Below are 27,991 nucleotides of genomic sequence, written 5' to 3' on the forward strand. Positions count from 1 at the left end.
CCTCAGCACTTCATTTTGGATAATCAATTTGTGCAAAAGGTAGTAAGTGCTTCCCCCTTGCGGAGGTACCCAGGACCCTGTTCTGTGTGAAGCAACCAGTTAACAACTTGGACATCTCACAACCACATGCACACAAGGTGGGATGCAACCAGGGCCCCAGTTCTCCTGTGCGAGGTAACAAGTTGTCTACTACTTCTGCATCTTATCAGACAGATGGTGCGCACACCCGTGGATACCAACAAACCTACAACCCACAAAGGGTAGGAAGCACTCAACGATATTCTTACTGCTCCTTCCTTTTTAACCTACTGTATCTGGGAAGTTGTTCCAAAGTAGTGCATATTAAACTATTTTTCTTTTAATGGTTGCACAATTTTCTAGCGTATGGATTATTTTTTAACTCTTTTGCCTTATTGGCAACCTGAACATGTGAGGACCTAGGAGCATCCGAGGACCAGGCTCGAGCTCCAGCTCTACCCAGAATTCGCTGTTACCTCGGGACTCAGGTTCCCCGCCAGGACGTGGTGGATCGGGGATGAATGTGCAGAGGTTAACTGTTCTGACTGGTTCCAGTGGCGGAGCGAGCATCTGCGGACAGCGCGCACAAATCGTTCCCACTCGCACCTCAATCTTTGGTGGCAGCCACTCCGCATACCCCGGGAACAACGCATCAAGCGCTCTGGCACTATCAAGCTCGGATTCCTTAATAAGTATTCCCCAACTCGCCGCCGACCTCGAGTCACTCTAGCTGAGAACCCGCTACTCACCTCCGTTTCAGTACTTCACCGTTAGTCTCTCAGCTCATCCCCAAGGTTGCAACAGTCCCGGTCCCTTTAAGTAGGCGGAGCCCGAACCGCTACTTACACCCGCAGGCAACTTGGCGCATGCGCGGTATCGAGAGTAGTGTGAGGCCCAGCGCCTTCATAAACTTGGCGATACCCTGAGCTCGGCGTTCGCGCCTGGCGGTGACGTCATTTCCGGGGCGGAGGAGACTGAGTGGTGCAGTGAGGGACAAACAAAAGGAGGCGCCGGAGGATCGCGGCGGCCGGCGGCGGGATTGGACTGCCAGGGCGGGGGTGGCCTGCTGCGGGGTCGGGCGCGCCGAGCCCAGGTGAGTGGGTCGCGTGGGCCCGGGGGTGCGAGCTGTCACCTTGGACGCCCACTCGCACGCGCCCCCGCCCGCTCCCCCCCCCCCCGGGGCAGCTGGGGCTCTGCCCTCCGGGTCGTCTACCCCGCGTCCCGCGGCCGCTTGGTTGGGCCTCTCTGCGGGGTCCAGGTCCCGGGACGCAGGGCCCCACCCTCTCGCTGGAGCCGCGGCGCGCGAGCCCCCTGCCAGCACCCCGAGCCCGCTGCGCTCTCTTACCCAGAGTTTCCGCCGGCTCCCCAGGTCCCCGCGTCATCCCCGGTCCCCGGATGCCCTCTGCGCACACGCTCCCCTTCCCGCGGCTGTCCTGGGCTGGGTTCCGCGGCGCGTCCTCTCCCCTCGGACGCTCGCTGCTCCTGGTCATGCGGGGACAGTGCCCTGACCTGGGGGCAGGATCCCTGGCTGGGCTCTTGGTACCGGTGTGGGCCGGGGTTCCCGGGATGACGAGCTCGGGGTCTGAGACCCCGGCCCCTGTCCTGCCCGGTGCATCCTGCATCCAGCGGGTCGGAAGAGCCACGTCTAGTGAGGTCGGGGCCTGGCCAGCGTCTAGGTGGGCAGAGACGCAGCGCTGTTGGTCCTGGGAGAGGGAGCACGGCTTGGGGGTGTGGGTTCTTGGTGAGTCTGCTATGGTGTTGGCCGCCCTTGCCCTTGGTTCCCGGCAGGAGTGAACCAAGACCCAGCTGGTCCTGGGTTGAGGCACTTATTGCCTTTTTTGGGAAGGAGTCATGGGTTTAGGGGTTGTGTGGTAATCTCTTCCTGAAGGGGACTGGGCTGGCAGCACAGGGTGGGTCTGGTGAGCCACCCTTCTTCTGGCACTTCTTTCCCTGCCCAACCTGGGGGTGCCTTTTGAGGACAGGAGAGCAGGGAGAGAGCTTGGTGAGGAGGAGGGAACTGGGGGCTAAGTCGTGGAGGAGGGGTTTGGAGAGATGAAGGTTCCCTGGATCTCTTCTGTCCTTTCTATGAGTAGAACCTTTAGCCCCTGGCAGTGAACACTGTTGGAAGGGACAGGAGGTGGGCTGTTGGTGATACTCCCGTGTAGAGGCTGGGGGTGGGGGAGTGGGCATGTGTTCCAAGGCTCTGGGCAGGGCCAGTGACTGGGTCACACGGGTGTAGCCTCCATGAAGGTTCCCTTTCTGAGGCTGCCCAAGGAGGCAAGGACAGCTGACCTGTGCTGGGGAACCTGCTGTTGTAGAGATGCTTCTACTGAGTCTGAGCAGCCCTGCTTCCCTATCTTAGACCTTGCTTGGGATGGAGTCTGCTGAGCCTCTTTCTTCCTGGCACCTTGGTGCACAGAGCAGGGGCACAGTTTGTCACTTCTTCTTGGGACTCAACAGATGGGGTTTGCCCTCTGTGCCTTGGGCATGCCCACTGGGAAGCAGTTTCCTTTGCAAACACTGAGTAGCCTTTCTGGACAGTGGGGGTGCCTGAGGAATGTCCCAGTGAGTCAGGACTCACAGGGAGGAGGCAGGGGCTTGGTTTGCTGCCTGGTGTGGTCTGGGCCTCACCCGGAAGAACTGGAGGGAGGGAATCAGCCTGGTTCTTGACTCCCTGTCCTGACAATGGAGGTAGGTCTTGCTTTTCACCTGGGGACACTGAGGCACAGCCTGACAGATTGATGGGGACTCAGGTGGAATGGACGTGGAACCCCACATCCTACCCTTCCATCCCTGACTCATTCTGTCGTTTATCTGGAACTGGCCTTAGGAAGATATGGTCCCTGCTTCCTCAGAGCTGCAGTCTGGGAGGAGACAGACAGGGAGACACTGGCCAGTATTATAGTAGAAATATCCCAAGGAGCACAGGGAAAGAGGAGTTGGCTGAGTGAAGATGCAGGATGGTCAGGGAATGCTTCCTGGCAGGAGGGACTAGAAGAATCAGGTAGTCCAGAGGCCCAGGTTCTTGTACCAGCTTTGCCATGGGCAAGTGACTCTCCTTCCCACTGTCAGCCATGTCCCCATCCTTGCTGAGGAGTGTGGGACTGGCAGAGGGGCCTGGATGGCCTCTGTGTCTTAGTGGCTCTAGGATGGCTGGATGGCTAAGGTTACCTCTGTGGCCTTACTGGATTGTTGCTTCTCCCTGTGGCTGTGTCTCAAACTTCACAGTGTTAGATCTTGCTTGAGGTGAAGTTTGATGCCCCCTTTGCCTCTGTACTCCCAGAACATCACCTAGAACCAAGTAGGTGTGACAGATTTTTGTTGGCACAAGCTATTGAACTGTTCCACAGTGCCTCCTTAGTGCCTTCAGGTCCTGAGTCTTTCCTCAGCTCCCGAACTAACTCATGCTCATGCTTTGGCCACATGCCCAGTTCCTGCCTCCTCATTGCTACCCCCTGAGCCTAGAGTAGTGCCCACACTTCTTCCTACTTCTTTTCACCCTGTCTTGTTCACTTGTGAACAGTTCTGAGCAGAGTGCTGGGTGTGTGGTCGATGGCACTGTGCAGTCTGAATGATGGATGATGTTTGTGCTTTCTGTTTGAGTTGGAGTCTGTTGGCCCATCTTACCCACTTGTATTTCTTGTCTCAACACGTCCCCAGAAGATAGAGCTAGGTAGGGAGGCGCATCTAGCATTTTGTAGATGGCACCTCTTCTCTCCTGCAGTCAGGCCCGTGGTGCGACTCTTGCCCTGAGTGGTCCTTTCCCACCCCTCCCATCTCAGCCTCTCCCCAGCAGTCCTCCACAAAGCCTCCCCTGACCCCACTCCTCTAGCTGGTGTCTATCTCCTGGATTCTCCCCAGCAGAGCCCTGGGCCTTCTAGGTGTTGCTAACTTGGCATCTTCTTGGACGACCTAGTTGTGTGCCTGAGACGCCATGTCTAGGTAGTTCCTGTCTCCCCCGGAGCCCAGCCCAGGCCTTGGCACCACCTGGCTCTCCAGAAACGTTGGCAGCTTGGCAGGTAGCTCTGATAGTGACACAAACGCCTGCTCACAGCAGCTCTCGCTTCCTCCTAGGGAGGCAGCGTCCATGGAGCGAGAGGAATGCCAGGACCCTGCCCAGGCACACGTGAGCCAGCCTCAGCGCCGCCAGCCGAAGCGCAGATAGCAGAGGAGTCTTGGGGTAAGGCCCGCGGCAGTCTCCCTCAGCTGCCTGTCCCAGCCCAGGGCAGAGGGCAGCATCTCCGTCTCCATGGTCCTTTGGGTTCCTCACTATAGGCCCGGGGATTCCCAGACAGAGGTGGCAGAAGACAGAATTGTCTGCTGTCCCTCCTCCTGCCCCAGCAGCCAGCTCAGCAGTGTCTGGTTGCTGTGCTCTGTGAATGCCAGTGTGCTGACCCTCTGCTCCCCCCACCCTCATCTTATCAGTGTGGTTGCTGACAATGCTGCCACATGACATATTTCCCAAGGTGTATTCCCTGGAACACCAGGCTCTTTGGTCTCAGTGGTTAGATAATTCTGAGAAACAAGGACTTGTTGTGTTTGTTGTGGAACTTCTCACAGCCTTGACTTTATTGAGCTGAGCAGAATGAGTCTGAGACAGAGCCAGCAATGTGGGTTTCCTACTTGATTTTTTTGGTTGGGGTCTTTTTTTTTTTTTTTTTTTGTCTTTTCTTTTTGGGAACTGGGGATGGAACCCGGGGCTTCACATATGCGAGGAAAGTACTTTGCCCCTGACAGCAACCTACCAGCCCTACTCTTACTTGATCGCATAGATGTCCACAGGGCCTGGTGTTGCTTGGCCTGTGCTTTGGAAAAGAGTTCTCAAGGCAGGAGCCTGTGAGGATCTGACCTGTAGTCAGACCTGGGCTTGACTCTCAGCTGCCAAGTGGCTGGGGCTGTCATTGAACCTCTCTGAGCCTCAGTTTTCTCATCTTTTTAAAAGAGGATAAGCTTAATGCCTACTTCCTTTAGAAAGTTTCGAGGGTTAGCTGTGCTGACATTGAGAAGACCCTTAGCAGAATGTGTGTCCCCAAAAAGTAGTCCCTGGCCATAGCTATGTGGGCAGGAACTGCTGGGCAATTTGCAGAGCCCATCCATGCCAGTGATTACATGTGATCATTTGCAGACGCTTGGACAGTGGCCATTGCCCCCTCTCTACAGATGTGGAGGCAGCCTTGAGTGAGGAAGCAGCATGCCCAAAGCCGCTGGGAGGAAGGCAAGGACCTAGACTCGGAACAAGAGCCTGCAGTCCTGGGCAAGGTCCTTAGTTCTTGCCTGAGCCTCCCTGCCTCCATGCCCACCTCAGCGTTTCCTGAAGGAAGGCCCCAGCCTCCCAGCCTGAACTTTAAGAGAAATAGTTATCTTTGGGCTTTTTTTGTAGTAACTAAAGTATGGCATGGGCTTGTATGTTTCTTTACCTTTTGGATTTTTATGAGCCTCTCCCGGTCTGCATCTTCAGCAGTGGAAAAGGAGAGAAGTAAAGCCTTCCTCGGCCATTTCTACTGTGTGCTGACTTTCACAAGAATCAGGTCCTGCTCAAGCTGCTGATTTGCAGCTTGCTTCTGTTTCCTGGAATGGCAACCACTGACCCCCTTTCTGACACTAGAGGTAGACAGATCTGGTGAGTCTAGCTTGCAGAAGGGGCGTCTGGCACCACCATCCTCAGTGCCCTTCCCTAGGTGGTGCTGGCCTTCTGGCTTTCATAGCAGCAGAGGGAGGTGGGGAATGCCTTGTGTGTGGTGCTGGTCATTCTCCTGTTTATTGGGACAAGGTCAGCAAAGCTGGGCCCTGCCCTGTAGGAGTTTCCTGTTGGTTTTGAGGAACTCTGTCCCTGGAGAGGGGAGGCCTGAGGTGGAGTCTCTTGTAGGGCAGCCATGAGTAGGAAGCAGTGGGTCCTACTTCTGTGAGGTCAGAATTCCTCCTGGGTGCCAGGGACAGCTTGCAGGGAGCAACATGGTCTGGGCTCGAAGGTTTGACTAACTGGCTTTTTGTCTGCCTAAGGTGCAGCCCAGGTTGGGGTTTTGAGGACACCAGTGAGTGTTGTGGGAGTCGTTCCACATGCCTTAGTTTGGCTCTTTCTGGACCTTCAGAAACAGGCAGGTGCTGACTCAGTTACCCTTGTATTACTTGTGGTTTATTTTGGTCTTGGTCCTGTTAGAATGCTCCTTTCTAGTTTTATTTCTGAGTGTGCCCAGGTGAGGAGAGGGGTTCCATCCTAGGACCAGATTCTAAAGAATCTCTTTGGGGCCAGGCACGGTGGTGCATGCTTGTAATCCCAGCTGCTTGAGAGGCTGAGGCAGGAGGATTGTGAGTTCAAAGCCAGCCTCAGCAACATAAGATGATAAGCAACTCAGTGAGACCCTGTCTCTTAAGTAAAATACAAAAAAGGGCTGGGGATATGGCTCAGTGGTTGAGTGCCCCTAAGTTCAATCCCTAATACCTCCTCCAAAAAAAAAAAAAGGATCTCTTTGGGGACATAGATGACTTTGGGATTGGTTCTGCAAGGAGAGTTTTCAGGCCCAGCAGCCTCAATCTGTGGAATCTGGAGACTGCAGTTTGTCAGGATCCAGCTGGGGATGAGGTCTTTGTTGGAAGCCCTGTTGTCTGCCTCACCTGGCAGTTTTCTCAGGCTCCCCCCTGTCCTGCCCTACCCTCTCCTGTGTCTCATCCTCCTGTCATCCCCAGCAGTGTTTCCCTCCCAAAAGGCCCTGCCTGGCAGAGCATCCTATAGATGATGCTGGTGGTCTCCAACTTCTCTTCCCTCCAGTAGCAACATCTTCACCTCCCATGATCACCCTTAGTGCCACTTCATGAGTGCTGAGTGGTGTGCAGGGTCACTGCATGCACCTTTTCACCTTGTCCTTTCTCCAGCCTTGCATTTGAGGTACTTTTACCATTTGACAGTCAAGGAGACCAAGGGTCAGAGGGATGAGATCTCTGGCCCCAAGGTGTGCAACTTGTACATGGCAAAGCTGGGACTCAAGTGCAGCCTGTGCTCCTTCTATTCCCCAACATTGCTTCTTTTTCTGTATGGTCTTGGGCTTTTCGGGGTCTTTCAGAGTCACCCAGGGACCTTATTTACAGTTCTGTGTCTCCTAGCCAACCCCCAGATATCTGGAATGAGTCAGGGGGGCTGGACCAGGAATATACTTAGCAGAAGCTCCCCGAGTGGTCAGGCTAATAGTCTGCAGGCTGCAGTGGGGATGCTGGCAGGGGCCATTCTTCCAGCCCTGGTTCCCATCCTTGGTGAATGAGGTCATCTGCCACCCACACCCCTACCTTTTGGGGAGCAGGGCTAAACTTCTCCTAAGACTGGGATTGGACATTTGCTTTTTAGTGACTGTGTGTTTGTGTGTGTGTGTGTGTGTGTGCGTGCGTGCAGGAGTCAGGGAGCTTAACCTTCCCTTGTTGAAGGTTTGTGGGACTGAGGTTTCTAGGACTTTTACTCCCAGCCACAAATGTTCCCTGCTGTCTCTCCTGGAGCATTTCTTCTGTATCTTGTGTCTTGCAGCAATTTCTGTACATCTAAATGTCTCTTGAGGCGTAAAACCTCAAAATTAAATTGCCTGCTGCAACTTTGCCTCACGCCTGGAGTGACACTCCAGTGGAATAAGAGTGGCTGTAAAATTCCATAGCTTTCACACGCCACCTGCTAAACCTGCACCCTCTGACCATCAGCATGACAAATGTGCTGCCTTAAGCAGTGAAAGTAACATGGAGTAGGACTCTTGCCCTGCAGGGGCATCTTGCATCTCCCAACTGGCCCCCTGGAGGCAACTCCCCTACAGTCCTGAGAGTGGGATAGCAGACAGCTCACCTTTGGCCAGACCCTCAGTCCTTTTCCTGGCCCACCTGGGGCTGGAGAGTGCCTGGTTCCCTGGGACTTCAGCAGACCCTGCATCTGCAGCCTGTCCAGAGTGCTTATGCCCATGCTTCACAGCTGGTCTTGGAAGGCAGTGTTGGTGTTCATAGCAATTCATAACTGCCTTCAGGACCCCTTAGCGCCCAGGGGCCCCGACCCAATGCTGGGCTCCTTTCCTTAACACCTGAAAGGCAAGAGGCATCTGAGTGTGGCCTGCTAGGGGTTCCTGCAAAGACCTTGTTTCCACGTGCCACTCAGGTAAAGCAGTCTCATCCCAGGAATAGCATCTCTAAGGGCCCCTATAGGCCAGGACACCTGCTTGCCTCAGAAGCAGTTTGGCACATTTGCATGTCAAATCTAGGGTATTTCTTCCCACTAACTTCCAGCTGTGTGGCCTAGGGCAGGTGACTTCACTTTTCTGGATCTCAGATTTCACTGTAAAGGCGGTGTTGTCTTTGTGTATACCAGTGACCTAGGTGGCTGAGGCAGGAGGATCGCTTGAGTGCGCAAGTCTGAACAACATAGGGGGATCCTCTCTCAAATAAACAGACATTCGGCTGATCTGGCTGGCTAGGCGGATGTCCCCTTCCTTCCTTACCGCTCCTTGTGCGTCCCTCCCAAAGCTGCATGCTATGTCAAAGAGGACGACCTTCCCCGATAGAGGAGGCCCATTCTTCGGTAAGGGAATATGAGTAGCTGTGCTCCCCTGCTAGAACATCCAAACAAGCTCTCAAATAAACAAACAACAAACAAAATAATATCAACATCAGCAAAAATTAGTCTGACTGTGTGGCAGACACAGTCCAAAAGCTTTACAGGAACTGCTTTGTTTAGTCTGCACCATAACTCCAGGGAGTAGACATGAAAGCCCATTTTACCAGACCCTGTGAGGCAAAGTGACTTTCCCAAGGTCATGTTGGTGAGCAGCGGAGCCACCTTGCTGGTCTGCCAGGAGAGTGGGAGCTAAGACTCAGGCAGTGCTCTGCACAGGGTAAAGACAGGCCCTGAGCCTAGGCTGGACCTGGTGCTCCCTGTGTCCTGGCTTGGGTTATTAATGGGGGAATGTGAGGGGGTGTTCCTCACCTGTCACCCTTCAGCCTACAAGGCAGGTTCTGCCTTGGCAAGTTTGCATGAGAAGGAACCTGTTTGGGAAGCCCAGCCCAAATGTGAGAGCAGTTTGGAGCTGACACTTGTTCGCCTCAGACTTCCCCAGGAAGTCAGGGTGTGCCCTTCTGTGCAGGGTAAGTCCCCAGCCTGAAGCACCCTAGCCTGCAGCCTGGTCTACCCAGAGAGTGTGGGGCCTGGAGGGCAGTGCTCTGTTCTTGGGTAGCTGAGGGCTGTGTGTGCCAGAGGAGTGTGAGACCTCTCCTCCCGCTCCTGGCTTTCAGATTGGAGGCAGGACAAGGCTGGAGCAGATTCACAGGCCTGGAGGGCCCCCCACCCCACAGGACCAGCTACTCAGTGTCTTCTTGGGGCCTCTCAGGAACAGCCCTTTCCTGGGAGAGAACTGGAGGGAGGGTCCTATCTATGCCAGGGGAGGGGCACCAGCCTCCTGCCTGGGAAGTTTTCCTTTCAGCCCTGTTTGTGCTTTAACAAAAGGCTCTCTGTGCCCTGTCTACCCACTGCCTCCCAAGTATGGGAGCTGCCCAAATCTCTGCTGGCCCATGTAGGGTCTGGGACATGCTTGGGTGGTCTCCTTGAGGACAAAAGCGGCAGCATTTTGTTTGTTTGTTTGTTTTGGGTACTGAGACTTGAACCCAGGGCACTCAGCCACTGAGCCACATCTCCAACCCTTTTCATTTTTTTGTTTTTTTGGTACTAGGGATTCATCCTAGGGGCACTTAACCATTGAGCCACATCCTCAGCCTGTTCTTAACTTTTTAATTTTTGAGACAGGGTCTTGCTAAATTGCTGAGACTGGCCTCATTTTCAATCCTTTTGTCTCAGCATTACTGGAATGCCCCACTTACCCCACTACATGTTGTTTTTGTTTTTGTTGTTTATTCTTTTTTCTGTAAGAGGCATCAAAAGGAAATCGAAACTGTCTGTGATGCCTGTAGTCTTAGCAGCTCTGTAGGCTGAGGCAGGAGGATCACTTAAGCCCAGGACTTTGGACCAATATGGGCATCATAGTAAGAAAGAAAAGAAAAGAGGGATCAACTGTGTCGACTGGGGTAGATGCTCAAGGACTGGTTTTGAGAGCAGATGGCCAGTTCTCCACCCTTGGTCCTTTCTTGGGATCCTGAGCAAAGAAGAGACCAAGAGGTCCTGGGGCTCTCTGGGTAGGCTGGCCTCTTCTCAGAGATACTGGTGCTGTGGCTGAGCTCTCACCTAGTTCTGTCCCCACTGAATTCTGGGAGGGTTCTTCCGTGATGGCAGGTGGGGCTGTGGAACCACAGTGAGCCTCTCACTGTGCCGGGTGTCCAGTTGACATGCAGTATTTTCCCTCATCCTTATTCTCACGATCACTCATCTTATGCTGGAATGGTCCCATCTTAGAGCTGGGACTCTGTGGCCCTGTTGAGGAAGTGCTGGAGTTGGTATCTGACTGGCCACTTCAGTCCAGTTCTGAGGTCTGAGCTCTCCCCTGCCCTGTGTGTTGCTCTCATGTGGCGAGCATGCAGTGACCTGTGGAGTGGCCCCCAACTCCAGGGCAGGGCAGGGCAAGGCAGGGCAGGACACTCAGACTGACCTTTTTCTCACATCTCATAAACCACATGGAGAGAAGTTCTTCTGATTTCTTCCAAGTATTTTTTCTGCTCACAAACATGCCATATTTTAATAATAGAAGAATATGTAACATAGATAACCCTATGATCTTACCTACCCACAGATTTCACCACATATAATTTATGTATAGCTGTCCAGATTTTTCTGTATGAACAGTAATGAGATTTTTTAAAAATTTCTTTCATACATGACAATAGTGGAATGCATTACATTCATAATTATCCATTCACAGCACAATTTTTCATAACTGTGTATATAAAGTATGTTCACGGCAAATTATGCCATTATACATGAACTCTCTTATTGATTTTTTTTTGCATTATAATTCTTTTTTTTTTACAGCTAAACCTTTTATATATATATATATATATATATATATATATATATATATATATATATAGTTTATTTATTTTTATGTGGTGCTGAGGATCAAACTCAGGGTCTCACACGTGCGAGCGAGCGCTCTTCCTCTGGGCCACAACCCAGCCCCTGCATTACAATTCTTAATATACCTTTATACCACAATTTATCATATCTCTGTTTGTATATAAGGTATGTTGACACCAAATTCACATCTTCAAACAAGTATTTTGTATAATGATGACCATCTCCTTCCACCATCATAGTTATTCCCCTTCTCCCTCTCTTCCCCTCCCACCCCTATTCCCTATCTAGAGATAATCTCCTCCCCTGCTCTCCCTCCCTATCCCACTTTAGTCACCCCCCTTATATCAGAGAAAACATTCAGCATTTGTTTTTTTTTTTGGGATTAGCTAACTTCACTTCAGTAATGAGATTTTTACTGACAGAATTTTAAAACAAGAATGAAGTCCTATTCTTTTAATTGTTTTTATTATGGTGAAATGCACATAGCACTTCTCATCTTAGCCATGTTTCAGTGCACGGGGAGTGGCCATACGTACATTCCTGTTGTTCTCGCCACTTTTCTTTTTTTGGGTACCAGGAATTGAACTCAGGGGCACTTATCCACTGAGCCACATCCCCAGCCCTATTTTGTATTTTATTTAGAGACAGGGTCTCATTGAGTTGCTTAGTACCTTGCCATTGATGAGGCTGGCTGTGAACTTGAGATCCTCCTGCCTTAGCCTCAGGAGCTGCTGGGTTTATAGGTGTGCACCACCATCCTTTTCCACTACCTATAAGCTTGCAAAACAGGAACTCTGTCCCCACTATATGCTGTCTTCCCATTCCCTACCTGCCTTCTGCTTCCTGTGAATGACCTTCTCTGTGAATGACCTGCTCTTCTTCCTTCTCTGTGAATGACCCTCTATGTACCTCACTGTGGAATCCTGCAGTATTTGTCCTTTTGTGACTGGCTTTCATCGATCATACATTTTAGGTGTTCTCAGCTTTTTTTTTTTTTTTTTTGGTTCTGGGGATTGAACTCACGAAACTGTACCACCGAGCTATACTCCAGCTCTTTTCATTTTATTTTCATACAGGATCTTACTTACTAAATTGCCTAGGCTGGTCTCAAACTCATGATCCTCCTACCTCAGCTCCTGAGTAGCTGGGAAATTTTTATTTTTTATTTTTTTTTTAGTTGTAGTTGAACATAGTATCTTTATTTTATTTGTTTATTTTATGTGGTGCTGAGGATCGAACCCAGGGCTTTGCACATGCTAGGCAAGTGCTCTGCCGCTGAGCCACAACCCAGCCCAGCTGGGAATTTTTTTAGCTTAATATATCTTGGACATCATTTGTGTCACTGCATACAGAACCATGAGGAAGACGGCATTATTATTAAAGTTGCAAAAGTAGAGGCTTGGGCTAAATAATCTGGGGTCATGAATTATTTCATGCTGGAGCTGGAGCTGGATTTGAATCCACTTGTCCCCAACTCCAAAGCCCTTACTCTTTGCCCTTCCCCAGAGCCACTTGCCACTGAGGGAAGGATGGAAGCTTTCTGGGTTCCTCATTTGGCCCTCCAGGAACAAGGATGCCCCAGTCCTTCTGCGGGATCTGGTCCTGCTCTTCTCACATGCCCATGTGGCCTTACAGCAAGGATCTCGGACACTTCTGCGTCTTCCCTGGGGGCATGGCAGGGCCAGGCAAGGGGGTGCCTCATGAGTAGAAGAGGAGCGAGGGTGGGCAGCCTGGCAGAGGAACTGTGTCTACTGCCCTGGTGATCAGCATAGTGGCTGTGGCTGCTTGTGGGGCCTTCTCACCTGCAAGGGTTGGGAGAGGACCAGCCGTAAGGGGCTAGAAATAGATGATTGTTTGGGTAAGCACTGTGTGATGTCATAGCTCAAGCACATAGAAAAGTGTAAAGATGCTGGGCATAGGTGGCACATAGCCTGCTACTGAAGCAGGAGGATCACAAGTTCAAGGCCAGCCTGGGCAACTTAAAAATCTGGTCCCAAGTTTTTATAAAAGGCCAAGGGATGTAGTTCAATGTTAGAGTGCTCCTGGGTTCCATCCCCAACCCCCCACAAACCCCCACAAAGCTTCTATTATATATCGTTTTCTGACTTGTGTTTTGGTTCAGCATTGTTTTTGAGGTTTGTCCCGGTTAATACATGCAGCTCTAGTTCATAATTTTAATTGATTCAAAACATTTCATTGTATGAATAGAGCAATTTAGCCTTTCTCCTGTCAATGAGTTTGGATTGCTGCTGGTGTTTTGCTTTTATAAACAACTCCATTGAGCATCCTTGTGGGTAGTTCTCATTGTGTGTGTGTGTGTGTGTGTGTGTAAGGCAGACTCTCTAGGATGCTTCGCTCCAGCAGACTGCTGGGCTGTGGGTTTTATGGACTCCTGGGCTATAGGCTTTATGCGTCCTGACTCTTCAGCTAGGAGTTCAGTGTTTGTGTCAGACTGAGGGAGTATAATGGTCTCGCCTGGGTATCTGATTGTTTCAGTTTATGTTCCTTGACCACTAATGAGGTGAAGAATCGTTCTGTGCACTGATTTCCATTTGTACTTTTCCCTATGAATCGACTATCCATGTGTCTTGCTGTTTCCTCCCATTGAATAGTCTGCTTTGTCTGTTCCTAGGCGTTAACTGGTATTAATTCTTTGTATGCACACATTGGAAATACCTCCTCCCTTCTTTCCATCTGTTTATTGTTATGTTCTTTGATGTGCATGTTTTAGTTTGATATATTTGTTTATTTGTGGTGTTGGGGTTATGTAATCCAGTCTCACCGAATGAGGAATTGCACATTTGTGCTAAGAAATTCTTTCCTGTCTTTACTACACTAAGTAAGATAGTCCTTTAGATTTTTCATTTTCTTTAGTTTTTTTTTTTGTTGTTGTTGTTGTTTGTTTGTTTTCCCCTTCAGTACTGGGATGGAACCCCAGGCCTCGCACAAAGTCGGCAAGTGCTCTGCCACTGAACTGCATCCCTGGCACCTCAGCATTCTCAGGTTTTGCTTTAGGTCTTTAATTCATTGAGATTTATTTTGGGGTAGGAAGGAGCTGGGACTGTGCTTTCTCATGTTCCCCCCTGAGAGCTGGCACTGCTTGTTATGCCCCTTCTTTCCCCTGATCTGCACAGCCAACATGACACACATCTGTTTCCAGAAATGTGATGGATGGTTTCAAAGCTCTCTTCTGTTCTTTGGGTTCACACATCTGTCCCCGCATCAGCACCACATTGTTTGAATTCTGATAGGTTTTTGGTAAGTTTCAGTATCTGGTGTTTCTTCCCCTCTTACTTTTCCAAATTATCTTAGCTATTCTTGATCCCTTGAAATCATGATTTTTTTTTTTTTTAACTTTTTTCAGGCTGGGGTGTGGCTTTGTGGTGGAGCACTTGCCTGGCATGCATGAGACCTTGGGTTCCATCCCCAGCACCACAAAAAAACAACAAGTAAGAAAAAAAACTTTTTTCTTAATTGCCTGAATACCATATGCCTGTAGTTATAATAATAATTAAAAAAAAGAGGTAAATTTGGGATGTGAGAAGCATTGTAAAGAGCATCTCAGCTGGGTGTGGTGGTGCATGCCTGTAATCCTAAAGGTTGTTGGGGGATGCTTGTTGAGGCAGGAGGATCACAAGTTCAAAGCCAGCCTCAGCAACTTAGCAAGGCTCTAAGCAACTTAGTGAGACCCTGTTTCAAAACCAAATATAAAAAGGGCTGGGGAGTGCTGGGATTGTGGCTCAGTGGTAGAGCACTTGCCTAGCATGTGTAAGGCACTGGGTTTGATCATCAGCACCACATAAAAAATAAAATAAATAAAATAACGTTATTATGTCCATGTACAACTAAAAAAAAGAAATAGGACTGGGAATGTGGCTCAACAGTTGAGTGCTCCTGAATTCAATCCCTGGTACCCCCGCCCCACCAAAAAAAAAAGAGCATCTCACCTCACTCCAGGAGACCTTGGGTGGAGTGTGTGCGTTGTGTGGTAGAGGATCCCCGTGCACGGTTTTGTTGCCTGCTTGATGTAGTTAGGAGAGTGGACCTCTCCTAGGGTCATCCAGTGTCTTTAGCTCTGTGTGCTTGTTGCTGTGTGGCATTCCATCAGCTGGTAAATATTTGACAAATCACCAACCACCACATCTGGCTTTCCCAAGTTTCCTGTTCACTTTGATCAAAGTCCCTGTGACTGAACTTTTGTGCTGGAGTCTTTCCCAGGCACTGGCTGTCCTCCTTCCCACCCCCTCTCCTCCCAGGGCTCTGTGCACTCTAGCAACCCCTGCTCCACCTTCTGCACTCTCTGCTGCACACCAGGGAGGTGGCATGCCCCTGAAAAGGTCCCTGTCCCCCAGACTTCCCAGCCTCCCCTCCTGCTTTTGGTGGTATCTTGCCCACAGTCCCCTGGTTGTGTCCGGGAGTCTCCCATTTGTTGTTAATCCCTGACCCTGGGGCAGTGACATCCAACACCAATCTATTCTGGAAATAGGAAAAACAGCTAGATTGCAACCAGTAGCACAGCAAGGCACACTTCACTTCCTTACTGTCTTTTCTCACCAGCCCCAATTTTAAACCCTTTAATCTTTGTCCTGTATTTAGGATTCAGGGAATTCTCCAAATTCCCCTATCTTTGGAGCAGAGACCTGGCCTGACCTGTCTTCATATTGCCTTCTAAAACCTCCAGCTCAAAGTTACAAAGAACATCAGATCTCTACGCCTGAGCCCTGGTTTTTTTTTTTTTTCCCATGTTCTACAGTTATAATGTTATATTTATTTAACATTACATACTTTTTTTTTTCAGTGCTTGAATTTGAACACAGTGCCTAGCACATCTGAGCAAGTGCTCTACCACTGAGCTACACCCTCGAGCCCCCTATGTTATTATTTTTGATACTGGGGATTGAACCCAGAGGTGCTTAACTATTGAGCTACATCCCCAGTCCTTTTATATATTTTTTATTTAGAGAAGGATCTCACTGAGTTGCTTAGGGCTTCGCTAAGTTGCTGAGGCTGGCTTTGAACTCATAATCCTCGTTCCTTGTTCTCCTGAGCCGCCGGATGGATTACAGGCACGCACCAGTGTGCCTGGCCCCCTGTTTTATTTTTTAATCATGTAGGTAATGTATGCTGGTTAAAAATACAAGGTTTCATTTTAGGCTTCCGTCTAGCTCACTTGAAGAGGAACCTTCCCCATTGTGTAGGAATGTTGGCCAAGGGTCTAGGCATCATGAGCTTATGTCCCTTAGTATTCTGGCTCTCACATTTTCCCACATTGCAGTACAAAATGAGCTTCTGCATTCCATCAAAAAGGCCCTGTACCATTCTGGTGGCTTCTTGCCCACCTACTGTGTGCCAGGCCCCACCTGCCTGGCTCTTCCCCAGGTGTCTGGGAGCCCTCCCTAGTGGCTTTCCTTCCTAGATGTCCTTCTTGAGCTCTCCACACACTTCTCATTGACACCCTACGGGTGTCATTCCCCCATCTGTCTGCTCCCCACCTCCTACTCACTACCCAGCCACTGACCCAGACACTAACGTGGGTATGATGGGGAATTTATGGTATGTGTATTTCACCACAGTATAAAACCAGTTGAGAAAAACAATGGATGCCCTTGGCTTATGAGGATTCTGGGCTGGGCCCCGAGTCTCAGTTTCTGAATGGGGAGCCGCTTTAACTGTAGGTGTTGAGTCATCTTACACACCTGGCTCCTGGGTGTGTCTTTCACTGCCCCCCACCCCCCATGTTGTGACTCCATGCCTTCCCGTGGCAGGAAGAAGGAGGGGCCCAGAGCCTGGCTGACTCCCAGGCCACACCTACCTGAAACTGCTGCCCTCCTCCCCACACCCAGACCCACGCCCTTCCTGGGCTCCCCTCCCTGCCGCCCTTCAGTTGGTCGCTCTCTGGGAGCACTTCTCAATTGTTGAGTTACCCAGTGTCTGCTGCAGACTCCTGCGCTCAGTGATCATCTGGCCTGGCCTGGGGATTGAGAAGGTGGAGTCCTGTGAGTCTGTTATACACAGAAAGGACCTGAAGCCACAGGCCAGTGAGGGGCCTCCCAGCAGAGCCCTGGCCCCACCTTGGTGCTGGCTTCACATACAGCAGGAACCACTCCACCTGGCTGCCTCCATGGGGGGTGCCTCTTTTTTCCTCGACACCCCTAGGAACTGAATCCCTAGATTTGGTTGTCGGCACCTTCTTTCTAGGCCTCCTCCAAAATGCCTTCAGGGAGGGGCAACGACTTGTCCAGAGCTGCACAGCAGAGGTGAGGAGGCAGGACAAGTCCAGCCAGGGAGTGACCCCTCTAGGCGTCACCGCAGCAGGGCATGCCTAGGCACTGCTGGGCCAGACCCACACTGGCCTCCATCCTGGGGGTTCTTGGCTCTGATCGCCCCAGGTCCTGCCTCTGCATCTCTGTATCTTCCAGCCTATTCCACCTCCAGCCTGGTCCTTTTTGGCTCTATGGCTGCCCCGGGCCCTGCCTCTCAGCCTGTGCACCCTCTGTCCTCACCACACATGTTCACTCTGCCAGAGGATGCTCAGGTGGGGACCATACCCTGAGCACTGGTTGTCCCCACAGGACCTAGCCAAGGCCTAAGTAGAGTCTAGTGTGCCTTGAGATGGGGGAGGGTGTCAGAAAGATTGGAATGGCTGGGCTGCTTCCTGCCCTACCCCTTGAGCCCCAGCCTCCCTGCCTGCACTAAAGCTGTGCACACTTCCATCTCACCAGGGCAGAGGGGGCTGGATGTTCTGCATTAGTTGACATACCCACTCCCCCTCAGAAAGTGAGGGGAGTATTGTTGTATCAAAGCCACATCCTGCCTGGTCAGAAGCTGCCCCCGGCCATAAATGCCGACTCCTGGTTGGTCACTGCCAGCCTCCTTCCTGCTCTTAGGGCAGGCCCTGGGGCCCTCCTCTTCATCACTCCTCCCTTCCAGTCCCCAGTCTTCAGCCTGCCCTGGATGAGGCCTCAGGGAGCCAGGAAGGAGGGCTGTACTGGCTGTCTCAGCTGGAGGCCAGCTGTGTGACTCAGCAGGCCCTTGTCCGCCCAGAGTCCCCTCTTTCCTAGGAGTGTGGGTGGTGTGTGGAGCCAGCTGGTCATTAGAGGGCTGGGGCCTTCCTGTGGGGTGGGTGTGCTCCCTGGCCCACAAATCCAAGCTTCACCAGGAGACCCAGGGCGGTGGAAGTGTCTACTGGCCCCAAGGTGACCTGAGCTCTGGGAGTTCCAGAGTGGGGGAAGCTGGACACCTGGGCCTGGTTTCTATGAGCATTGCCTGGGTCAGGCACCACTTGGGTGTTTGAGCCCTAGGCAAGAGGGGGCAAGTCCCCACAATGCGGACCTGAGTTCACCTGGAAAGGCAGACCTGCCACGCCATAGGGTGACTAGCAGAGTGACGTTGGACAGGTGACTGTTTCCCTGAGCCTTTGCTCCCACATCCAAATAATGGGGCAAAAGAGGCCCTGCTTTGGGACATCAGAGGGAGCCCGCAGAGCCTGCATGGGAGTGGCTTGCCCAGTGCCCTCAGCATTGCTACGACCATTGCCACCTCTGTTAAGTGCCCAGATGCTACCTCCCTCACTCAGGGTCCTGGGCTTCTTGCCTTCTGCCGCCTCCCTGTCCCTGCACACCCTAGAGACTGGGCTGCATGGGGACATGGTTCATTGGTTAAGCAACTTTGGGTTCAATCCCTGGTACCAAAAAAAAAAAAAAATGAGTTCTTGATAAGCCCCCTCCGCATTTTGCTTTCTTCAGGCCACTTCTGCTTCCCAGCAGCTGGTTTCGAGTTCCTGGGAATTTTAAACAAGCCCCCCTGATTATTAAATGAATGGCCTCCAAACAGGGATTCTCAGAACTCCAAATAGATTGTAGGGGGACCAGGAGGCAGGCAGTGATCTGTGGAGATGGCCCTAACCTTGTAGCCTACCATCTTCCTGTGAAATGGAGAGACTGCCCCCCCATGGTAGTTTTCCAGCTAACAAGTGACCACATGGCTTCTGTAGAAGGCCTGACGTAGGCCACCTCTGGAGGGGCCGGGCTGTGACTCCCAGGTAGATGTGAGGTAGAAATCTGTACAGTGGTGATACTTTTACCCTGACCCTCCTGGGTCCCTTTCAGGTTGAACCATGATTCCAGTGACGGAGCTGCGCTACTTTGCGGACACACAACCAGCATATCGGATCCTAAAGCCCTGGTGGGACGTGTTCACTGACTACATCTCTATTGTCATGCTGATGATTGCTGTCTTTGGTGGGACGCTGCAAGTCACCCAGGACAAGATGATCTGCCTGCCTTGTAAGTGGGTCACCAAGGATTCCTGCAATGATTCATTCCGGGGCTGGACAGCCCCCAGCCCAGAGCCCACCTACCCCAACTCTACAATCTTGCCAACCCCTGACACGGGCCCCACGGGCATCAAGTATGACCTGGACCGCCACCAGTACAACTACGTGGACGCCGTCTGCTACGAGAACCGCCTGCACTGGTTCGCCAAGTACTTCCCCTACCTCGTGCTCCTGCACACCCTCATCTTCCTGGCCTGCAGCAACTTCTGGTTTAAGTTCCCACGCACAAGCTCCAAGCTGGAGCACTTTGTGTCTATCTTGCTCAAGTGCTTTGATTCGCCTTGGACTACAAGGGCCCTTTCAGAGACAGTGGTGGAAGAGAGTGACCCCAAGCCTGCCTTCAGCAAGATGAATGGTTCCATGGACAAGAAGTCGTCGACAGTCAGTGAGGACGTGGAGGCCACTGTGCCCATGCTGCAGCGGACCAAGTCACGGATAGAGCAGGGCATTGTGGACCGCTCGGAGACGGGCGTGCTGGACAAGAAGGAGGGGGAGCAGGCCAAGGCGCTGTTTGAGAAGGTGAAGAAGTTTCGGACCCACGTGGAGGAGGGGGACATCGTTTACCGCCTCTACATGCGGCAGACCATCATCAAGGTGATCAAGTTCATCCTCATCATCTGCTATACTGTCTACTATGTGCACAACATCAAGTTTGACGTGGACTGCACCGTGGATATCGAGAGCCTCACGGGCTACCGTACCTACCGGTGTGCACACCCTCTGGCCACACTGTTCAAGATCCTGGCGTCCTTCTACATCAGCCTGGTCATCTTCTACGGCCTCATCTGCATGTACACACTGTGGTGGATGCTGCGCCGCTCCCTCAAGAAGTACTCATTCGAGTCGATCCGCGAGGAGAGCAGCTACAGTGACATCCCAGATGTGAAGAACGACTTCGCCTTCATGCTGCACCTCATCGACCAGTATGACCCGCTCTACTCAAAGCGCTTCGCTGTCTTCCTTTCAGAGGTTAGTGAGAACAAGCTTCGGCAGCTGAATCTTAACAATGAGTGGACACTGGACAAGCTGCGCCAGCGGCTCACCAAAAACGCACAGGACAAGCTGGAGCTGCACCTGTTCATGCTCAGCGGCATCCCGGACACTGTGTTTGACCTGGTCGAGCTAGAGGTCCTGAAGCTGGAGCTGATTCCTGACGTGACCATCCCCCCCAGCATCGCCCAGCTCACGGGCCTCAAGGAGCTGTGGCTGTACCACACAGCAGCCAAGATCGAGGCCCCTGCCCTGGCCTTCCTGCGTGAGAACCTGCGGGCACTGCACATCAAGTTCACCGACATCAAGGAGATCCCGCTGTGGATTTACAGCCTGAAGACACTGGAGGAGCTGCACCTGACCGGCAACCTGAGCGCTGAGAACAACCGCTACATCGTCATCGATGGGCTGCGGGAGCTGAAGCGCCTCAAGGTGCTTCGGCTCAAGAGCAACCTGAGCAAGCTGCCACAGGTGGTCACGGACGTAGGTGTGCACCTGCAGAAGCTGTCCATCAATAACGAGGGCACCAAGCTCATTGTCCTCAACAGCCTCAAGAAGATGGTGAACCTGACCGAGCTGGAGCTGATCCGCTGTGACCTGGAGCGTATCCCCCACTCCATCTTCAGCCTCCACAACCTGCAGGAGATCGACCTCAAGGACAACAACCTGAAGACCATCGAGGAGATCATCAGCTTCCAGCATCTGCACCGCCTCACCTGCCTTAAGCTGTGGTACAACCACATCGCCTACATCCCCATCCAGATTGGCAACCTCACCAACCTCGAGCGCCTCTACCTAAACCGGAACAAGATCGAGAAAATTCCCACCCAGCTCTTCTACTGCCGCAAGCTGCGCTACCTGGATCTCAGCCACAACAATCTGACCTTCCTCCCTGCCGACATTGGCCTCCTGCAGAACCTTCAGAATCTGGCTGTCACGGCCAATCGGGTGAGTGGCCTGGCCATGGTGCCATGTGTGTGCTGGGGTGGCCCATGACGGGTGCTCAGAATGCCCAGCGTCTCAGGACAATGGGTGCTTCTCAGTTTGGAGTCCTCACCTGTGGTTCCCAGAACCACCCAGGAGGGAGCTGTTTAAGATTCAGACTCCCAGGCCACCTCTGAGACCTGCTGAATTAGACCCATGGGTTTGGGGAAAAAACCTGCCTTTGCCATAGAATGATGCAGAGTTTTCCTGCCAGGAGAGGTGGTGTGGCCTGGCAGGGTGTGTCCCCAAGGTGACCTCAAGCTGGGTTTCTTGTAGGAAGGGATGTGAATGGGGCCGAGTGGTAGGAGGCCGAACTTACCTTAAGCTTGTGGTGTCTTCTCAGCTTGTCCCCAGCTGGATTGGCAGCCAGGGGACCAGTCTAGGACAGAAACTGAGTGGCTATCCTGGCTGAGATGGTTTCTGCAGCTCCCAGTATTCCTCACATCCATCTCCCCTCTGCATTAGGGATAGTGAACCTCAGAGTTGGGCTTAGATGGTTGTCACTACCCACCTTTCCAAAAAAAGGAAATTGTGCAGACCTCTGGGAGCTGGCTGTATGAGAGGCAACACCCTTGGGACTGGTGGCTTCCTTGCTCCAGTTCCTTGCCTGGCTAGGACAACCCCACCCTTGGGCTTGGGGGTCCCTTGATGGAGGCAGACAGGCAGGATTGAGGGCAGGGTACTGTGAGGCTTCCTGGGCCTTCTTTGAGGTAGAGATTTTTGCAGTGACGTGGGAGGTGGTAGAAGCCTGAGCCCGGGATGGGGAGACCCTTCTGCTGCTTACTACTCTGTGCCTGTCACAGCAGTGGCCCTAATGCAGCCTTTGCTGGCCTGCTGAACACTTGCTGTGTCTGCGCTGCTCTGGGTGAGCACTCCATTCTCCACCAGCGCTGCTGGTTCTCCTGATAGGATCTCTCCAGCGTCCTTGGACACCGAGGGCAGAGGGTGCTGAGCCCTGAAATGCTTCTGTCTGCTTCTCCCTGCTCTGGGAGGAGCACAGTTTCTCCAGCATCACTCAGACAGGTGGCAGGGGTTCCTGGCCCAGACTGCTGCCACTCAGCAGCCTTCCTCCTCTCTTCCCTGCCTTTTCCTAAAAACCAGCCTGCCTCCTGTGTGTCATAGGAATCATGACAGATCCTGTCTCCCTCCCCCAAATTATGACTCCCTCAAATTATGACTCGAGTGTATGAGAATACAGGGCAAGGGTCCACACAGGTGCTTCACCATGTGGAAAGCACAGGACTGCTGATCAGAATTGGAGTCTCTTGTGGGAGGCCACGTTTGGGAAGCATCAGAAACCCAGCACCTTGCATAATGTGAGGAGGGGATACTAGGTGGCTTCCCCAGGGCACAGTATTCGTGCCTCACTGTGTGCCTCCTGCTCCTGGAAACTGCCGCTCCTGGAATTGACCAGGCTTCGACCTCACATCTTATGTGAGAGCCCAGTCCCCACCCCCATCTCCTCACATCAGGCTCCTCTGTCGGTGAAATGCCTGTTGACTGAGGTCATCTCAGGAAAGGAGTTGGCGGAGGCCTGCTGTCCCTGAGGAAAGAGACCCTCTGGACACCCAGTTTAGCACACTGCTTAATCACGTCCTGTCCCCACCTCCTAGAGCGCCTTTATAGGCAAAAGGGGTTTCTTGGGCCAACAGTAGGTGGGCAGGCAGGCCTCTCCTTTTAGGCCAAGGCCTGGGTCAGACTCCTTCCTACTCAGGCTCCCTGGATCCTGTGAGCACTATGGACTGGTGGGGCAGCAGGGGTGGGTGTGGCCCCGCTTGGGCCCTTGGGTGCTATTTTCTCAGGCTGTACTCATTCATACTAATGAGTACCTCTCCACAGGCAGGTGTTTGCTGAGCATTGCTAGAGTCCAGCTAGGGAGGGGGTGCTGGGATGACCAGTGCCAAAGGGAACCGGGCAGTTGGCATGAAGCATAGCTAGGGTTCCGCTAGGGATTGTGGATCCCTGTCCTTTTGGAGGGAGGGGCATGTCACCTGCTCCAGAAGGACAAGGAGGGAGGTGGTCAGGTGAAGAGGAAAGGGAGAGTCAGTAAGGTCAGACTGGAAGGTGCAGGGAGGTCAGCTGCCCTGGAATGTGGACTTTGCCCTGAGGGCAGAGGTGGGCTGTGCCCCAGCCCCTAGGAAGCTCCTGTCTTCCACTGCAGTTTCAGGGTCTTTGTTTTATGTCTGGCCCATAAGCCATGTCTGCAGAGATGTCAGCTCTTGTGTTCAGTGCTTGAGTTCTCGCTGGTGGCAGGGCCGAGAAGGGTGAGCCTGCTTGCTGTTAGCAAGGTTACAAGGTTTCTGGGTGCTGCGGTTCAGTCCCAGGGCCTTACAGGCTGTGCATGCGCTCTACCACTGAGCTGCAGTCCCAGCCCCTAAAGAGGTTAGTTTTGCTCCTGGTAGGGGCATAGTTTGTGAATGGATGGGCTTGTACTGGCCGATGTTGCTAGGGACAGAGACATGGATGGATTTGGAGGTAGGATTGTGGGGCAGGGAGCCTGGGCGGCTTGAGGTCTCTCACTCAACTGGCTGGTAGATGGAAGATTGTTGAGACAGGACCTTAGATGAGAGGCAAAGGTCTGACCTGTGTCAGGGGTCTAGGACTTCTGAGACATGCCAGCCTAAAGATCAAGAATTCATCTATTCTATGCTTGTGGATGAAGAGGGTTCCTTGATGTGATCACTAAGAGAGAACAGGAGTCTGCCTCCAGCTTTGGGGTTGGATGGTAGAAGAGGAAGGTCGGGCCAGCGCATGTGACCCCCAGTACAGGGGGAGTCTGCGGATGGAGAGCAGATGCAGGGCTGCGGGCGGGAACCATGTTAGTGGTAGTCCAGGGTAGAGGGGGAGGGGGCAGGAGCTGGATCATGTAGGCTAAGACAGCATCTCTCCAGGTGGTTGGTTGAGAAGGTCGTAGAGCCAGGGAGCACCCCTGAAGGCTGCTGGGAGAGTCTGAAGACCAGGTAGACCTGAGGCCATTTCAGTGCTGATGGGGGAGGCACTGGGGTGTCTGAGGAGGCAGGAATGGTAGGACTGGGAGTGATGAGAAGTGACTTCAAGCCTTCAGGGGATCAGGGACAGTGCAAACGACAGGTGTGGCTGTGGTGGGGAGCTGAACTACTAAAAGTACCTCCTCTTTTCTGGAGGCTCTGGGGGAGTGCAGCGGCAGGAGGCAGGGGGCTTCTGGAAGGGGGAACTTTCGGGGAGGGCGCTCTGGAGCCACGCTGACTAGGCAGAGCCTATTTCGCTGTCCTGACCATCATCAGAGGTGGGCCCTGGGGATGCTCTGGTTCCTTGGTCCTACAGAGCCCACTTCCCTTGCCCTCTGCCCTTCATATCCCTAACTTCCAGTCCTTGAAGCCACCCACCCATTTCTGACCATTGGGCACAACAGGGACAATTGTGAGTACTCAGGCCAAGAGTCTCCTTAAAGACCCCCATAGTGCCCCTTATGGCCTGGCCTTAGCTCAGCCACCCACACTTACTGCCTTGCTGAGAAGGCTGAGTTGCTCACTGGCCTTCTCAGCAAGGAGAAGGACTCACCTGGAGTCCTCCACAAGTGGCCAGAGATACCAGACTGCCAAAAGGTCCTCAGCCGCAGAATGTCCAAGCTGAGAGGCACTTCTAATCCAGATCCTGCATTTTACAAATAGGGATACTGAGGCCCACCATAACTGAGTGCCATATTTCACAGAATAGGAATGTGGGGTGGGGTGGGAGTGGGAGGAAGCAAGGCCTACATCCTCTCAGATCCTTTATGGCCCTGCAACCTCGGACAAGTTGCCCTTCACCTCTGCAGGCCTCAGTCTCCTCGGAAGGAAAATGGGAAGAGTCATAGAGCAGCCTCTCCTCTGTGCTCACTTGCGAGTGGGACCCAGGTCTCCTGCTCCTGCCTCCAGACCCTCCTGTGAAGGAGGATGCTTTAGACCAGATCAGTGAGGACCACTGTCAGCTAATTGGGCACGGAAGGGCAGGGAGCATGCCCGCATGCACAGCATGGCTCTACTCTGGCCCTGCCCTTTGCTCAGCTCTGCCATCAGTGTGGACAGTCAACAGAGTGTGGCTGTCAAGCCAGCTTCAAGTCCTGGCTCTTCCACCTCCTGCAGAACCCCGGGCAAGTGAGTTTCTCCAGGGGCCGCGTTAGTCCATCAGTACAATGGGAAGCGCGTTTGCAGTGGCTCTGGGGATCAGAGTTCATGGCATCCATGCTCAGAGTGAGCCTCCTGTGTGGTGAGCTGCATGTGGGAGCGGCCGATCCAGGAGGAGGGGGTTCCCAATGGCCAGAACTGGGCTCTGACACCCCTGTCCTTGCTGAGACTTAATACGTGAAGAAACAGGACCAGGAAGAAGAGACCTCGCTGGGATTCCTGTCAGTTTCAGTGAACCTCCCCAGGTCTCAGATTTCAGGGGCTGGATGTCCTTAGCGTGCTGCGCTGCGTTCATAATTGTTCTCAAGCCAGGCAGCACCAACAGCCTCGCTCCTGGAGAGCCCTGAGACTCGGTGGAGCAGGCAGTGGCTGCCAGCGTCATATGCCTCCTAGAGCGCAAGACAGATCCAGCTCTGCCCTTTTAGAGCCCACCATCCAGGAGTGACAGATGGAAGAATTAGTGCTGTAAAGGGGGCGCAGGAGTGCCAGGAGACCCAGAAAGTCAGGGAGGGATTCATGAAGGAGGTGACTGCAGGGCAGAGACTAATGTACAGGAACGTGTTAGCCACACTGCTGGTGCCAGGCTCCTGGGGAGCTGCAGTAGGGATCAGGGAAGTTGTCCGCAGGGAGGGGAAGCCAGGGGGCCCCGTCCTGGCTGCACACACCTCACTCTGGCCTTCTGCTCTTCCTCCAGATCGAGGTGCTCCCCCCGGAGCTCTTCCAGTGCCGGAAGCTGCGGGCCCTGCATCTGGGCAACAACGTGCTGCAGTCCCTGCCCTCGAGGGTGGGCGAGCTGACCAACCTGGCGCAGATCGAGCTACGGGGCAACCGGCTAGAGTGCCTGCCGGTGGAGCTGGGCGAGTGCCCGCTACTCAAGCGCAGCGGCCTGGTGGTGGAGGAGGACCTGTTCAACACGCTGCCACCCGAAGTCAAGGAGCGGCTCTGGAGGGCCGACAAGGAGCAGGCCTGAGTGGCCAGAGGAGCAGTCAACAGTGGGACCCTCGCGAGTCCTCAGGCCGGGCGGGCCACCATGTCCCTCCCAAGACTTCTGGACAGCCAGCCCAGCCCTAACCAGGCGGAGCCTGGGGCCGGTGTGAGCTGGGCCAGGGCGAGAGGACAGTATCCGAGGGGCTGGCCCCTCTTCTCCCTGAGCCTCATGCCCCGCCAGGGCAGGCGCCTGTCGGGGAGGCCAGAGACCGAGTTGGTCTCAGAGTGCAGTATTGGACAACAGGGTCTCCTCCTTTGAGGCCACCTCTGCCTCAGAGTCTGGTAGACACCAGAGGTCAGGGACACCAACCTAGCTCTTGGTATTTATTTTTCTCCACCTCCCATCTTCTTCCTCTAGATAACTTAGACATTCCCGAGAAAGTTCAGCTCCACGGGAGGTGTTTAAGGAACGCTGGGTGGTGTTTTCCCTTTTTTTTTCTGGGTGATGCCACCAGCATCGGATGCCCATCCAGACTTGAGCAGAGCGGTCCAGGATGAACAGCTGCGGAACAGTGCCCAGGGTGCCGACTGAGCTCTGGCAGCAGGGCCTGTGGAGAGCGGGCCGCGGCAGAAGGCCAGGCCTGGGTTCTCCTCATCCGTTTCTGTGGCGTTTCAGATTCTTTTTTTTTTTTTTAAGTCAAATGAATGTTTTTGTTGTTGTTTAGTTTTATTTTCTAAGCTTTGAAAATTGATGGTTTGGGTATTAAAAAGAAAAAAAAAAACAACACTAAGGGCCAGTGAGTTGGAGTCTCAGGTAGGTGGCAGTTTCCCTTGAGCAAGGCAGCAAGACATTGAACTGTGTTTCCTTCCTCCGGGGTGTGGGGTGCAGGGTGTCTTCTGAGTCTGTTGTGACCTTGGCCAAGAGTTCTGTTTGTCCCTCTCCCCTCCTGTTTGTTTTCGGGGTTTTTTTTTTTTGGTGTCTTGTTTTCTTTCTCCTCCATGGGTCTTGGCAAGCGCTCATTTCTGTGGCTGTCAGCCAAAAGGAACATTCTGGGGCTGCCAGGAAGGGAGGAGACTCGGCTTGTCCGGTCCCCGAATGAACGGTGCTGCACCCCGTCCGCCGCCCACCCCTCCACGCACAGTACTAGGCGCCCAGGGAGCTACTTAGCCCCGATCTGTCCCTCACTGTCATGGTCTGCTCAGTGCCACCACTCACCTGTGCTGCTTACGTTGGCCCCATCACCACCTGGTCCTTCCTGAAGAGCAGACGTATCGAGGTGGGCGGGCACGACCAGGTTCTGGCTGCACACCAGTTCCGTCCGGTGCCTGGCTTGCCTGGTGGGGGACACTCACTTTAGAGCAATCACTTGGTCCCCCCTCTAGAAGGGTCCCCGCCTTAGATCAATCACGTGGACACTAAGGCACGTTTTAGCGTCTCTCGTCTTAATGATTATGTCTGTCTGTCTGTGTTTTCTGCGTCATGTCATTGGATGTAATCCTCACAAATAATGCACACTAGCCTCTGACAACCATGAAGCAGTCCGTTACCTGTGGGTCTGATTGTAGACTCAGATCAAATATCAAATAAATCTATAACACGAAGTAGCCTCTGGA

General features: G+C 52.9%; 1 protein-coding gene across 5 annotated transcripts; it reads left to right on the plus strand.

Moving 5' to 3' along the window:
• Nucleotides 1–998: 998 nt before the first annotated feature.
• Lrrc8a (leucine rich repeat containing 8 VRAC subunit A) lies at nt 999–27,979 on the plus strand. 5 transcript variants are annotated; one of them, XM_071601029.1, is made up of 5 exons: nt 999–1,111; nt 4,093–4,198; nt 14,361–14,445; nt 19,105–21,269; nt 26,145–27,979. In XM_071601029.1, the coding sequence occupies exons 4-5, from the start codon at nt 19,113–19,115 to the stop codon at nt 26,418–26,420; spliced, it is 2,433 nt and encodes an 810-aa protein (XP_071457130.1). In that variant the 5' UTR covers nt 999–1,111; nt 4,093–4,198; nt 14,361–14,445; nt 19,105–19,112; the 3' UTR covers nt 26,421–27,979. The 5 variants fall into 5 exon arrangements, with proteins under 5 accessions (XP_071457130.1, XP_071457131.1, XP_071457134.1 ...); XM_071601031.1 differs by lacking the exon at nt 999–1,111 and adding an exon at nt 1,356–1,759; XM_071601032.1 differs by lacking the exon at nt 999–1,111 and adding an exon at nt 1,356–1,694.
• Nucleotides 27,980–27,991: the final 12 nt, after the last annotated feature.

Source organism: Marmota flaviventris, chromosome 13, assembly GCF_047511675.1.
Source record: "Marmota flaviventris isolate mMarFla1 chromosome 13, mMarFla1.hap1, whole genome shotgun sequence".
Taxonomy (NCBI): domain Eukaryota; kingdom Metazoa; phylum Chordata; class Mammalia; order Rodentia; family Sciuridae; genus Marmota; species Marmota flaviventris.